This window comes from Gekko japonicus, unplaced genomic scaffold, assembly GCF_001447785.1.
Source record: "Gekko japonicus isolate JY-2015 unplaced genomic scaffold, Gekko_japonicus_V1.1 scaffold399, whole genome shotgun sequence".
Classification (NCBI taxonomy): Eukaryota; Metazoa; Chordata; class Lepidosauria; order Squamata; family Gekkonidae; genus Gekko; species Gekko japonicus.
In genome coordinates this window covers 622,003-637,208 of record NW_015175981.1, presented here as the reverse complement: position 1 = coordinate 637,208, position 15,206 = coordinate 622,003, and the positions used below count along the sequence as shown (strand labels likewise).

The following is a 15,206-nucleotide window of genomic DNA, read 5'->3' as shown; positions in this document are numbered from 1 at the left end:
CTTCCCTGGCTTTGCCTAACTTCATGGTGTCCCTACTTCTGCCTCCCTTACCCACCAAACACCCATTTAATCTTCCATGCACAACTTACATAACCATCTATTTTCTCCACTCTCCCCAACCCTCCTAAAAGCCCCTCACTCCTAATCCCCCCTTCCAAGTAGCTATTTTCTTCCTTTCCCCTCAATTTATCCCTTCCTTTTTGTTTGGTTGTTTTTGCATATTCAAACTTTTTGATGCAATGACTACGCATGCAGTTGTTGCAGGTTATTTGGAGGGAGATTTTTGTAACTTCTTATATTTTTTCTACAAACCTGAGGATTGCCTTGGGTTCAAAGATGCCTTTATCTGTGGATAGTGTATCCTCATATCTTTGATCCACACAAGAGAGTTGTCCATCATTATTATGTATGTACAAGTGGGGATCTGCAAGAAACTTGTGGGGAGGAGGCATTCCCCCACCTTTGCTTCCTTCCCTCTCCCCTCTCGCTTTCTTTCTCTCCCCAACCCACCCCCCTTTCTTTCTCCCCCCCAAGCCAATCCCCCATCTTTTCTGTTCTCTCTCCCCCTCAAGCCAATCCCCCCTTCTTTCTCACTCCCTCTTTTCCCCTACCTTTGAGCCTAGCAGTGGTGGCAGACAATGCTTTTTATTGGGGGAGATTTAACCCCCCCCCAAGGTGTTTTTTAAACTTTCAGATTATTTTTGCAAACCTAGGGGGATCACCCAAGTTTTCAGGAAAATGTTTGGGGTAAGATCTGCTCCACCATGTTGGTTTCATGGGTGGAAGTCCTTCATTATTAAGCCACATGTTGCAGATAGAAGAGGGCTGAGTGCAAGAGACCAAATGCTTTCATTGCAGAGCTATGGAGGAAGCAGAAGCCTTTCATTATTGGGCCATGCTTCAGGGTAGAATGAATTCACCCTGCTGTTTAAGTTCAATAAGACCAGTAGTGTGGCTCCTCAGGATGCCAGAACTTGGAGATCCATGGGGCTTTCACCAGAGTTTTTATGCAGTGTGCTATATTGCTATCTATTTCAAGTTCTTCAATCAAACTGAGTTGCATAAGAGAAAGAACAAGAGACAATGTCCACCCAGCACTAAAAACCAAAAATGGCTGTCAAGAGGCAACGACACATTGGTCAGGGATTCTGGCTTTTTGGATATATCTCTGCGTGGTGATTTATTAGTCTATATTACCGACATAAGAAATGCTGTACAGTATGCTGTTATGTTATTATCGTGGTTGGTGACCAGTGTAATTAATATACTTTGACCTGGACAACAAAGAAAAATGATGTAGCTCATCATTTCTGTGCCTCTCTCCATTGGTAGCTCAACCTTTTCTGGTTCCTGTCAGAGGGGTGAGCTGAGGATTGTGATTTTGTTTTTACCCATATTGTATCCTGGACAATGCACCATACCAGCTACAGCTGAAGCTATTTTGATGGAATAGGGCTGTGATCAATGTTCCCTCTAAGCTGTGAGGTCTTGTGAGCAAGAATTCTACTTTGTGAGTTACTGACATTAAAATTGTTAGTGAACCTTTTGGGTAGTGCATAAATCAGGTTGCTCTGGAGCCCATCCTGCCTAAGCTGAGACAAAAATGTGTGAGCTGGAGGCTAAAAAACTGAGCTAGCTCACACTAACTCACCTTAGAGGGAACACTGGCTGTAATCTGACTAAAATTGTCAGTATCCAGGGTGCAATTACTCAGAACTTTAAGTTTTTAAGATAGCACCAAAGATTGGCTATCCTTGTTCAATTAGTATTTCTAGAGTCAAAGAAGAAAAAAGTAGGTAGCCAAGGAAATAATTAGGCTTATTAAGATCCCTTTCAGCTGCTGTGCAGAAATGGATGTAGCTGCCCAGGGTTTGATGCTCCATTGTGATTTGAGTATCTTCCTTATATTCAGTGGATGAGAGAAGTTCAAACTGGGGGGCATGCTAGGGCACAATCTAGAAGAAGTTAGTCATGACAAACCCTAGTTGAAAGCAATAAAATGTGACTTAGGCTGAGATTCAGTGTACGCTTAGAACAGAAGAAGAGCCCTGCTGGATCAGACCAGTGGTCCATCTAGTCCAGCTGAGATTCAGTGTACGCTTAGAACAGAAGAAGAGCCCTGCTGGATCAGACCAGTGGTCCATCTAGTCCAGCATCCTGTCTCAATGTGGCCAACCAGTCCCTCTGGAGAGCTGATAACAGGGCATAGAGACTGAGGCCTTCCCTTGATGTTTCCTCCTGGAACTGGTTTGCAGAGGTTTACTGCCTCTGAACGTGGAGGTTCCCTTTAGTCACCATGGCTAGTAGCCACTGATAGACCTATTCTCCATGAATCTGTCTAATCCCCTTTTAAAGCTGTTTAATCACTACATCCTCTGGCAGCAAATTCCACAATTTAATCACTCTCTGTGTAAAGTAGTATTTCGTTTTATGTGTCCTGAACCTACTGCCCATCAGCTTCATTGGATGCCCTTGAGTTCTAGTATTTTGGGAGAGGGAGAAAAATGTCTCTTTGTCAACTGTCTCCACCCCATGCATAACTTTATAAACCTGTAGATGTCCCCTATTAGTCGTCTTTTTCTTAACTGAAAAGTACCAGCCTCTTAACCCTTTCCTCATAGGGAAAGTACTCCATCCCTCTAATCATTTTGGTTGTCCTCTTCTGTACTTTTTCCAGTTCTGCAATGTCTTTTTTGAGATATGGTGACCAAAACTATACACAGTATTCCAAATGAGGCTGCACCACTGATCTGTAGAGGAGCATTCTAATATCAGCCATTTTATTTTGAATCCCTTTCCTAACAGTACCTAACAGTTTGCCTTTTTCATTTCTGCAGCACATTGGGGTGACACCTTCACTGAGCTATCTAGTATGATCCCAAGATCCTTCTAATCTCAGTCTGAGCATGTTCAGATCCTATTAACCTATACTGGGAATTTGTGTGTGTGTGTGTGTGTCTCAATGTGCATCACCTTACACTTACCAACACAGAAGTTTGTTTACCACATGGTCACCCACTCACCCAGTCTGAGAAGATCCTGCTGGAGCTCTTCACAGTCATCCTTGATTTTCACCATCTTGAATGATTTTGTGTCATCTGCAGACTTGGCCACAACACTGCTCACCCCTGGTTCCAGCCACTTCTTTATTTCACATATTTTCATGCCACTTTTCTTCAGCTGAAATCAGAATGTTCACTTCCGGTGAAATACTCAGGTCTTGCTGCTGGCATATTGTTCGTATTCTGCAGCATCTGTTAGCATGAAATGGAATCCCAGAGCAAGTTAAAAAAAATTCAAGGTTGAAAAAGAGAGCATATAAAAATCCTTTGAGCAAAGAAGGGAGATGGATGATGTTTGAGATCACTAAAAAACCTCCGTTGGATAGAAGCCACTGCCCAGAGAAATCCATACAGGTCTTCTAGCAAGAAGAAACCCATGATATTTTAGACTGGTGTGGTATGGAGGTTAGAGAACTGGACTAGGATCTAGGGGACCTGGGTTCAAATTTCCAGTCTTCCATGAACGAAACTCACTGAATGGCCTTGGACCAGTCCCTTTTCCCTCAGACTTTCTTATCTCACAGAGTTGTGCTGAGACAAACAATGCCATCTTAGGCAAAATTATACTCTTCCGAGTCCATTGAAGTCAATGCTTTGGATGGAAATGTTAAATCGGGGAGTAACAAGTATGTGTGCTGCCACAACCTCCTTAGCAGAAGAATTAGATAGATAATCTGTAGGTGGGATGACCAAAGCCAAATACAGGAAGGAAGAACAAAAAATAAACAGAGGCCTGGTGTGACGTGGTCCATGGGGTTGCGAAGGGTCGGACTCAACTGTGCGACTGAAGGACAACAACATAAAGAGTCATGGATCAGGATCCTGACCTCTTTCCTATTACAGGGAAGTTCTAAGGACTCAGAGGAAAAAGTAGACTAGGTCTGGAAAGGAGTCACCAAAGTAGCTGTTCCTCTAGAGAGTTTCCTAGAAGAGCAGGAAAGGCTCCAAGAGATTGGGTGTGTCCCCTGTTCTTAGCAGGTAACCCAGCTGGTTTGATTGGTTTCTAGCAATTGACCCCCAACTTGGATTGCAGCACTGGAGAGACCTCCTCCCCTGCCACCCCATCAGAGCTCTCTATCATCAAACGTGCCCCCTTGACATATGAGCAGTCCTTTGCAAAAAGAAACTTCACAATCATTCATACAATGACTATCAAGTATTTCTATTGCCCCTGAATAAATCCGAGGCAGCTTTTCTTGTTTCTATATCTTTAAATTTTACTAGGGTTATCTCTCAAAAAAATGTTCTTTCTGGACCTTCCTTCTTTTCACATCTGTCAAATAAGCTTTTTGTATACCTGTTTCCTTCTCAAAGTCACCCCCCCCCCCAAAGGACCAGAGAAAAGTTTGCACAAATATTCTCTTAAGGTTCTCTCCTTCTGCATCTTACTACAGCACTCAAATGTTTAAATTTGATGTTCTCATTCTGTTTCCTAATTTTTCTGTATCAGAAGATCTTTAAATTCCTTTTCAACATTACCAAAATCCTCTACTAACATTCTAAAAGCATTCTCTATCCTTACCTTTTCTCCCCTGCAATTTTCTTTGTTGAATCTCTTCTGGGAGTTCTGATGTAACTTCTAACCTGGTATTGATTCCATTGGAGAGAGACCATTTGTTTTTCCTTGCTCAGAGGAACTAGGGTACAACCTGGCACCAAAGCACATCTACTTGCCTGCCAGCCTTTAGCAGAGGGATGCTGGTGAGAAACGGGCTTTATAATCATCTTTCCCATCCACCACCACCACCTCTTTTTATGCTGTGGCATTCAACCCGAGGAAGAGTTCTGGAGAACTCAAAAGTTTGAACACTGTTTTGTTTACTTCTGATTGGTCCTGATAAAAGGTATTACATACTATGTTTTGGTTTTGGACTCTACAGAAAGGCAAAGCATGAATCATTCATTTCCCTGAGTCATTTAACTCCAAAATAGGAGCTGCACAAAGCTCCCTGTTGCTGGTGATCTTCCAGCTAACCTTCCCTGTGAGCTGTCCATGGTCCTGAGACTTTCTACAGCCCCTGGACTCTTGCCTAGCCTGTACACACACAAACTTACCTACCCATGCACAGCTGCCTGAAGCCAGGGAAGGAAAGGTTTTCACGTGCTTTCCAAAAAACCCTCCCATAATGTGCATGTATGGATTCCCCCAAATCCGTGATAAAACAGTGCTTCACTTAACCCTCATGAATGACCACTCTCCTACTCCTACACCTATCCTGTGTGTGTAAAGTACTGCCCAGCAAGGGGCTTTCAAGGCAAGTGAGAAGAAGAGGTGGTTTGCCATCGCCTTCCTCTGCAGTCTTTCTTGGAGGTCTCCCATCCAAGTACTAACTAGAGACCCCAAACTTACTACTCCACTAAGAAAAGTTTATTTATTGAAATATTTATACCCCGCCTTTCATTTGTCTCCATGTTGAAGCCTTCCTCCAATCTAAGGCGCTTACTACACCTTCAGTAATTCTTCTATCATATGAGCTACTTGGAGAATGGTTATCCATCCCAGTGGATACAGAGTAGAAACTCTCCCACTGTGAATAGTGGCTGCGGAGCTAAATTCAGGGAACTCATTTGCTTAAGATTTAGGAGGAGGAAAATTTTCTTTTCCAAATTATTTTTTAAAATAATTCAACATTGGGTAGGACTAGACGAATGCACAGGAGACAGCAACCATGTAGACAGCTATATATTTTCAGCAAGTTTTGGCATTTCATCTTAGCCAAAAGTTTGAGTTCCAAACAGGTGACATTTAAGAGAATAATGGAGCTTTTTTCAAACTAAGTAACACTGATGATAGGGTAAATTGCAGGTGGTGGGTTGCTGCTGAATACCTTCCCGGTACGATGCCACACATGTGTTCAAAGCATTTCTACTGAATAAAAATATCACTAAAGAAAGCAGTAAAAGAGATAAAGGAGATCCTGGAATTCAGGGGGGGGGAACTTTCATGCCTTTAAAACAAAATAAATCGGTGGTATTTCCTCTTTTCCCTTGAATAATTCATAGAATGAGTGCTAGAGAATTCAGTGGAAATAAATGATAATGGTTTCACAGACACAGATTCATTTACCTCTTCTTTCTCTTTTTTTTAGGCTCCACCTTCATCTGCAACACCCACATTATCCCAGTGAAAAATCAGGATGGCATAGCCATGATGTTTATTATTAACTTTGAGTATGCCACGGACGAGGAGAACGTAGAGTCTCCAGAGAAATTCAACCAGATACTTTCAGCCAAAGTCACAAACCGTAAGTGTGTTTATTATGGGGGGGTTGTGGAATGGGGGGGGTGCAACACAAGGGAAAAGAAACTAATCATTGATTGCTCTGACTTAAGGAAGGAAGTTTCTTGGAACTGAACTGTCCCCCTAGCTGTGTAGAAACTGCCTCCATATGGATTCGTTATCTTCTCTCCACAGATGACTGTGCCATAGTCAGGACACAGTCAACGGGTCCCTGTCCAAGGAGATGATGGGTCACAGCATTTAAATGATCCAGAAATGTAGATAGTAATTTGGCCTACTGTGGAGAGAGCTGGTTGCATAGGAAAGACTCATGTGGTTAGCTACTAACCATGTGGTTGGTTTATTTGAATATTATTTCAGCCAAGCAGGAACCAGATTTGGGGAAATTACCTCCCATGTGGCTATGAAAAAAATCGAAAGGGACCAATAGTGTTTAGAATTGAAGATTACTTGATGACAATAATGACAAACAAATGCTAGACTAGGAAGCTGTGATTGAATGCAAATGTCTTGTTAGTTTTAGTGGAACACCTGGTGGCTTCACACAGAACTCGAACGAAAGGTGTTGCGGGCCCTTCCATCTGCAGCTCATGACTAAGAAAAAAATGTGTTGAAATATCAGAAAGCATACAAATTAAATGAGCTTGTGGCATTCAAAAAGCACCATGGCAGCACCAACATATAAACAAAAAGGCTCCGCTTGTTTTGTTTTAAAAAGTAGTAAATAAATTGCTTTCTTCAGACAGATGAATAAACTGAAATGTTAGATTGAGCAAAATATGAGTCCAGTAGAACCTTAAAGACCAACATGTTTTCCAGGGTACAAGCTTTCAAGAGACAAAGCTCCCTGTGTCAGATATTAACACGTGGAATTCACTGCCGCAGGAAGTGATGGCAGGCAGCTACAAGCCTAGACAGCTTCAAGAGGGGATTGGATAAACATATGGAGCAGAGGTCCATCTGTGGTTATTAGCCCCAAAGTACAGAGGGAACACTGTGTCTGGGACAGTGATGCTCTGTATTCCTGGTGCTTGGGGGGCAACAGTGGGAGGGCTTCTGGAGTTCTGGCCTTATTGGTGGGCCTCCTGATGGCACCTGGGTTTTGGCCACTGTGTGACACAGAGACTGGACGGGGCATTGGTCTGATCCAACATGGCTTCTCTTATGTTCTTATGTTCTTCTGTCTGGGTATTTAAGGGTATCTGAGTATACAAAGGTATCTGACGAAGGGAGCTTTGACTCTCAAAAGCTTCTACCCTGGATATCTTGTTGGCCTTTAGGTGCTACTGGAATCAAACCTTGCATTTCTACTACAGATAAATGCACCTGAAATTTTAGGTTAGAAGCAGGATTTTAGGTTTACATCTTTCCAAGGATGGGCATGTGAATTTTTGTGCAGAGGTAGGCTGGGATACATACCACAATCAGGCCCAAAAGAAATGAGTGGGAACAGTGTTGCATTCAAACAATAGTATCATTCACAATTTCTGTTATATTTTCACACTGCAAAGAGGTCTTGATCTGCATCAATGCTCCCTCTAAGCTGTGGAGTCTTGTGAGCAAAAATTCTGCTTTGTGAGCTACTGGCATTAAAGTTGCGAGTGAGCTATTTGGCTATTGCATAAATTAGTTTGCTCTGGAGCCATCCTTCCTGGGCTAAAACAAAAATGTGTGCGCCGGAGGCTAAAAAACTATGAGCTAGCTCACACTAAATCAGCTTAGAGGGAACATTGATCTGCATCATTACAATGTGCTTCAGTGTGAACTGAATTTCTTGAAATTTGAAAATACTGGTTTTAATTTTTTCCTAAGATTTTTTTAGATTTTAAAACTTTCTAACCTGTATTTCCTTATCAAGGCCAAGGTGACTAACAATTATTTGCTAAAATCATGTTCCTAAAGGATCCTATTAAAGAAAAAAATTAAACAGCAGCTGCCCACATCAGTTTTTTTCTCAGAAAAAATACAATCACAATCAGACCATCTGAAGTAGAAAGGTTTTCACAGCTCTTCTAAAAGCCGGCAATGAGGAATGCTTTTGGACCCCCAAAGGAAGCTTATTCCATAATTGAAGGGTGGCAATTGAAATGGCATTATTTTTAAAACCTCATTTGTACTTAATTTTTCTTGCCAATGGGAACTCAAAGCAGCTCACATCATTCTCCTCCATTTTGCTCTTACAACAACCCTGTAAGGTAGGTTAGGCTAAGAGTCTGTGACCAGGCCAAGGTCACCCAATGAACTTCTATGGCAGTATGGGGACTTGAACCTGGGTCTTTCAGGTCTTGGACCAACACTCTAACTACTACATCAGACTGGCTCTTGTTGTTGTGGACAGGTGTGCCATTCTAGGAAAGGGTGCCGTCTATAGAAGAAGAAGAAGAAGACGACGACGACAACGACGACATTGAATTTATACCCCACCCTTCACTACCCAAAGGAGTCTCAGAGTGCCTTACAATCTCCTTTCCCTTCCCCTCCCCACAATAGAAACCCTATAAGGTAGGTGGGGCTGAGAGAGCTCTTTCGAGGACTGCTCATGAGAGAACAGCTCTGAACAAACTTGTAACTGACTCAAGGTCACACCAGCAGCTGCATGTGGAGGAGTAGAGAATCAAATCTGGTTCTCCCAGATTAGAGTCTGCGCTTGCATCCACTACACCAAACTGGCATGGATCTGTACAGTGTATCTGGCATGTGGGCTCATAAGGGCTGGAAAAGTAGGCACATAAAAGGGTTTCATAAATATTTACATAATATGACTATTATGAAGAGAAGAATAAGAAATAGTTTTTATACCCCACTTTTCTCTACCTTAAGGAGTCTCAGAGCAGCTTACAATTGCCTTAACTTCCTCTCCCCACAACAGACACCCTGTGAGGTAGGAGGGGCTGAGAGAGCTCTGAGAGAACTGATCTTCAGAGAACAGCTCTGAGAGAACTGTAACTGACCCAAGGTCACCCAGCTGGCTTCATGTGGAGGAATGTGGTGGCAGCTGCTGGCAAAGCAAGATTTTTTTTAATCTTCACAGCCAGTCAGAGAGCCCGTCAGAAGCCCTGCTGGGCATAAGCCCCATCTGGCCATGCCCACTTTTGAAAACACCAGGAAAGGTATTTGCAGGCATGAAAATCCCTGGGGCTAAACTCTCTCCTAGACAGTCTGTAGTGCACAAATCTATCCCCGTGGTATTTACTTTTTAGATTTATTGGTCTTCAGCTCCATGCCATCTTCATGTTGACCTGGAAATGATTAGGAGTCCAGTGGCACCTTTAAGACCAACAAAGATTTATTCAAGGTATAAACTTTTGTGTGCATGCACACATTTTCAGATACAATGAAATGGAAATTAGCCGGTCCATGCATATAGGTAGGGCGTGAGCAGTAAATTAGCATACAGCATAATGAAGATATTTAACAGATTCAAGGACTGAATAGGAACAGCAAGCTTAGTTTATATGGTTACCATTTGTTTGGGTTTAATTCTGGAGGAAAACATCGAACAAAGTTCGAGTCCAGAGTGGCACCTTTAAGACCAACAAAGTTTTCTTCAAGGTATGAGCTTTCATGTGCATGCACACTTCCTCAGATACATTACACGCAAAAGTTTATACCTTGAATTCCTCTGAGAAAGGGTAGCCACAACATGAACATACATGAACATCTGAAACGGCCTTATACTGAATTAGACCATTGGTCCATCAAGGTCAATATTGCCTATTCAGACTGGCAGTGGCTCTCCAGGATCTTAGACACAGGCCTTTCATGTCACCTTTTAACTGGAGATACAGGGGGTTGGACCTGGAACCTTCAGCATGCTAAGCAGATCCTCTGCCTCTGAGCCATGGCCCCTCCCCTAAATGACTGCCTGTGGGGCCAGGATCAACTCTCTGATTTGCTGTCTTAGCTTCCAAAGAAAGTGGTGGGCACAGGATGAGGCTGTCAAGAGATATAAGAAAGTCTGTATCTGTGGCTATGCCAAGAGTGCCTGGCTGTGCCTGGCTGTGTTTTACTAGTCAGCCCACCAATGGGGGATGACCCAAAGTTTTCTCCTGGTCTAATCAAGACCCTTTGAATTTCCAAGATGAAAGAAGGCAAGGGAGCACCACACACAGGTGGATGCCATGGTGCTTGTGGGTACCACCTGATAAGCTGGACTCTATTTGCCAAGGTGATAGCACAGTTGGAGACCTTTACGTAACCAAGGTTCCGGCTACAACAAACAAGCCCGTCTATCCAACAGACAGCCTTCTCCTAAAGTAGTAGCTTATTTCACTGTAAAAAAAAATGAATAGGCTCCTCTTTCTGCATGGGAAGTGCTGCTTCCTGTGTGTCTCATCCTGAGTAAGAGTATTTTACAGTCACAGATTTCCCTTCGGGCACAGATTTAATTTCAGAAGTGGGCCTTAATGGCATGGCAAAGGACCCTTCATTGGTTTTCGCATTCTTTCTACTTTCATTTCCGATTAATATTTGAATCAGTGCTTTTTCAAAAGGGATATCTGCAAAATGCAGGGCATAGCTGAAGGCAAAGAGATTCCCCCCCCCAATCCAATTTTAAACTGGTGCACACAAATATTCATATCAGAACTGTCTGCACAGTCATCCAATTAAGAACCATCTGAACAGTCGCTGGGGTTTTTCAAATCCTTTTTTTTTCAAATTGGAAACATAATCTGCTTGCAGATATCCTAATGGCACAATAAGAAGCTAAAGATGTTAAATGCGTTACTCATGAATTATTTGCCCAGCTCTGCTCTTTGGTGAATGCTAAGGCTATTAGGCAATGAAAATTCACTACAAAGTAAGGAATGAAAACTTTATCACCCTTGCATTCAAAATCAGGTTTCCAGGGTTGCCAATCTCCAGGTGGTGACTGAAGATCTCCTGGGATTACAAGCAGGGGTCGTTTTGTAGAAAAAGAGCTAGGGGAGCTCATTAGCATCCCTCATTAGCATATGCCACACCTCCTGACATCACTGGAAGTGTGTCATAAGGCCACACCCGCCACTCAGTTAGTCTTAGTCTTAAAGGGTAGTCTTAAAGGTGCTATTTGAACTCTTGGACTATTTTGCAGCAACAGACTAACACAGCTACCTCGGGGAAGCTCCTGGATGGGGCTGGGAGTCCTTGCGGAGGCCACGTGGAGTGGCCTCGGCCAGGCAGAGGGGGAGGACGCCAACTTACCCTCCTGCCTCTTCCTCCTTCTGCAACAGAATGAGGCTGGAAGCAGGGGGCGGCCGGAAGAAGGGGCGGGGCTTTGTCGTGTGCCCCGCCCCCCTGCACCTCACCCGGGGGAACTGCGATCCCCCGCGATCCCCCCTGAATCGACCTCTGGTTACAAGTGATCTCTAGGTGACAGAGATCAGCTCACCGGGAGAACAGGGTCACTTTGGAAGATGGACTGTATGAAAGTAGACCCCACTGAAGTCCCTTCCCTGCCCAAACCCCGCCCTATTCAGACTCCACCCCCAAAATCTCCAGGGATTTGCCAGTGTGGAGCTGGCAACACTATAGATCATGTCGACACACTGTGAAGAGCATTCCTGTCCTGCCACAACCCTGATCCCAAGTGTACCATGAAGAAGGTCCTCTTATGAATTATCACAGTTTATTGGCAGAACCAGCAGTATCTCAACCCATCTCCCACTGTCAGGCCCTCTCAAGGGTCCAGAGGCACCCAGGCCCAGCTTCTGAGACCTCAGCCATATATTTGTACTAATATTTATGTACTTTTAAAACTCTTTACTATGGCAAAATCTATATCAGCTAACAAAAAAAAAATGTATTTTACCAAATCACATCTCTCATTTCCTTGAATTTAGAGCCCTAAGCTGAGAGAATGTTCCAATGAGATGCACATAAAAACAAGTTGCAAAATTTATCAAATGCCAAAACGTGGAGGCCAGGCCAAATGGCTCTCCATCTGATTGGCACAACCTCCCTGTACTCATGTCTAACAACTGCAAGCAACCATGTTCCCTTGCTGAAGGGTTCTTGCAGTTACAGATGGGGGTGGTGGTCTTGTGTTTTGTTTGGAAAGAGCAGCAAAAAAAAAGAGAGTAAATCTCACCTGTCAGAACCAATACTGCACTTGCTGTTCTGCAAGGATGAAAAAGACCTATTGCAGGCAGACACGGAATAAGGAAAGCCAACACCATCAGGTGGGCTCATTAAAGGGACAGCTTTATTTTACATCCATCAAAGGATCTGCTGCTCCTGTAGGCCAACTCATTCCATACCTGCTTCACAGTGTGTGCCATTAATGGGACGCAGAACACTCATACCTCCTCTGTCTGTGCATCTCAGCCACTGTCTGTGGCAGTGGTTCCCAGCCTTTTTGGTATGGTTACCCACAAGTCCAAATTTACTTTGTACAGTGACCCATCCAGGATGAGCCCGAGGTTTTTTGGTGCCATAGGCAAAGTATGACACTGGCATCCATCTGGTTCAGCATTCTGTTTTCTGTACTACCCAACCAGGTGTTTTTGAGAAACCAGCAAGTGTCACACAAGGGGTGGAGCTGCCCCCACTATGAATCCCAAGCAAGTGGGAGTTCATCTCCCCCTCCCCTGCCAGCTGGGTGACAGCAGGAGTTTGAGGATGTGCACTCCGGGGGCTCTGGGTTGAAGAGATACACAAAAATGACAGGTGGCGGAGAAAAGGTGGGACAAGGGGCTCAGGTGCAGTACATCTCCCATAGCAGGTACAGGGCAGTGAGGCAATTCTGGGCAACAGGTTGGGTGATGAAGGAGCAGCACCAGCAGTGCCCACACACACATTTGCCTCTTTCTCTCCTCCTTTAGTTTTTCCACAGCGTGCTGAACATCTCCCATCTGCCCTCTCCAAATTTCTTTCTGTCTTCTTGCAGCTAGTACCGTGGAGTTAGTAGTAGCCAGATGGGATTTTTGCCCTCGTGGTTGTCACAAGAAGGGAGGAGCGACGATCATGTGAGAAGTTGGCAAGGAGGGAAGAAAGAGAAGGGTGCAAGGAACAGGAGCCGCCATTAGAGAGGGCTGACCTGTGACCTGCTTTTGGAGGCTTTGCGACCCACTGTTGGGTCCCAACCCATGAGATGGGAAACACTGGTCTAGTGCTCAGGCCCCTCATCCCAGCCTCCAACTTGGTAGGCTCTCCCATGTCCTGTCCTGAACCCAGTTCCCTCCATTCTTGTGAAAGAGCTAGGCTAGCCAAGTACACTTTGCATGGTATATCCTGTGGTTACATCACACACTCAGGGCTAGCATTGCCAGATCTCATCTTACCTGAGGTGAGCTCCTGGCTCCTGTGGTTACATCCTGTGGTTATATCACACACTCAGGGCTAGCATTGCCAGATCTCACCTTACCTGAGGAGCTCCTGGCTCCTTGTTGGGATTTTTCTGCTGCATGCACAAAGTGTGCATGGCATGATGACATCACCGCTAGTGACGTCCTCATGCTAGGAGTGTTGCATGGCAGTGCTCTAGCATTCTGGGCAAAACCTCTGTGGTAACAATAAAGTTCCCTCTGAATGCTAGAGCATCACTGTGCAACAGCCCCAGCATGATGATGTCACTACTGGTGGGGTGGGGCTTCCCCCAACAGCCAGCTGGTCGGCAGCGAATTGGGGGCGCTGAAATCAGGAATTTCCTGGCCTGACTGTGGGGATAGCAGCCCTACTCAGGGCATGCTTTCTTTCCGTTCTCAGGCACAACAAAAAGGTTGGTGGGTTGCATAGCCCTTCAAGGCTTATCTAATGGGCAACATTTCTGCATCTGACGTATCTTGGGTCCTGTCTGTACACATACCCAAGCAGATGCTTTGAATATGCCCCTGCCTGATTTTACAAAACTTGTTGGATGCCAAACATCCAGTACAATTTCTGCAAATACGGCAAATGTTGTACAATAGCATCACACCAGAGACAGCAGTTGGGCAAAATGTGCTTAAAATAGCCCAGATCTCTCTTCAAAAATGTTTTCTTTCTAACTTCACTTAGATTGCAAATCTTTTGTGATATGCCACACCTAACAAACTTTGCTAAATGTCAGCAGTGCTTTAGTCACTTTTACGGGGGAAACCAAGAAGCTCGAACCATTCAAGTGCAAAAGATATTTCATTTTGCATGTTGCACCTGAATGGAAATTCATGCTAAAGCTCTACAAAAGTTTCATGGAAATTCTGGTTGGAAGAGGTCCCAGCGGAGAGAATGGGTATAGCTTCACATGCTGTGCATGATGCATGTGTGCTTTTACAACCCGCTGAGGAGCTGGCAGAACAGAAGGAACCACACAGAGAGCTTTCCCCAGTGCTGGAACAAAATCAGAAATTATCATGCCACATCTTAGCAAAGCAATGAGCTGATCAATACAATTCTTTTTGCTGGTGTTTTCATTTTTATAAATGTGTTTCTTAAAACATAAAACAAGAACTAGCTATGTATACAAAAAGAAAGGAACAAGCAGAGAAAGTAGCCGCTCTTTCCCCAAATGAAATGATCAATAAGCAGGCTTGATCACATAAATGTTTCGCACAGCTGTTCGGCACGGGGAAGCCCTTTTCCCTTCTCCTCCAGAACAACCCATTAATACCCTTGTTAATCAGCCAGCCAGTGTGAGACGTGGGTGGAGCCATACCAAGGCTAAAATGATACACTGCAGCATTTTATAATGCTTTCTTGGAAGTAATCAACACAGTGGGCCTGACTTCTGGGTAAGCCAGAAAAGGATCACTCTGCATTTCTCCCTTCCCTGTATGGCATCATCACCATGGACACAATTTAATAGCTTTTCTCTGAAATGGTTATCTAATCGGGATAATTAGGTCCCACGGTAGCTACCCTACCCCCCCCCCAGCAGTATACCGGGGATAATTTTGGGCCTGGCCCATAGCTAAAACATATAAATAAATAATAGCTATGGTGGG

At 44.1% G+C, this 15,206-nt stretch overlaps 1 protein-coding gene across 1 annotated transcript in view; it reads left to right on the top strand.

Annotated features, from left to right (window-relative positions):
- Positions 1–15,206, top strand: part of KCNH7 (potassium channel, voltage gated eag related subfamily H, member 7) — a 455,965-nt gene that overhangs the window by 268,344 nt on the left and 172,415 nt on the right. Inside the window, exon 3 of the mRNA XM_015426236.1 lies at positions 6,152–6,307. Coding sequence (XP_015281722.1) covers positions 6,152–6,307 — 156 coding nt within the window. The remainder of the gene's footprint in view (positions 1–6,151; positions 6,308–15,206) is intronic.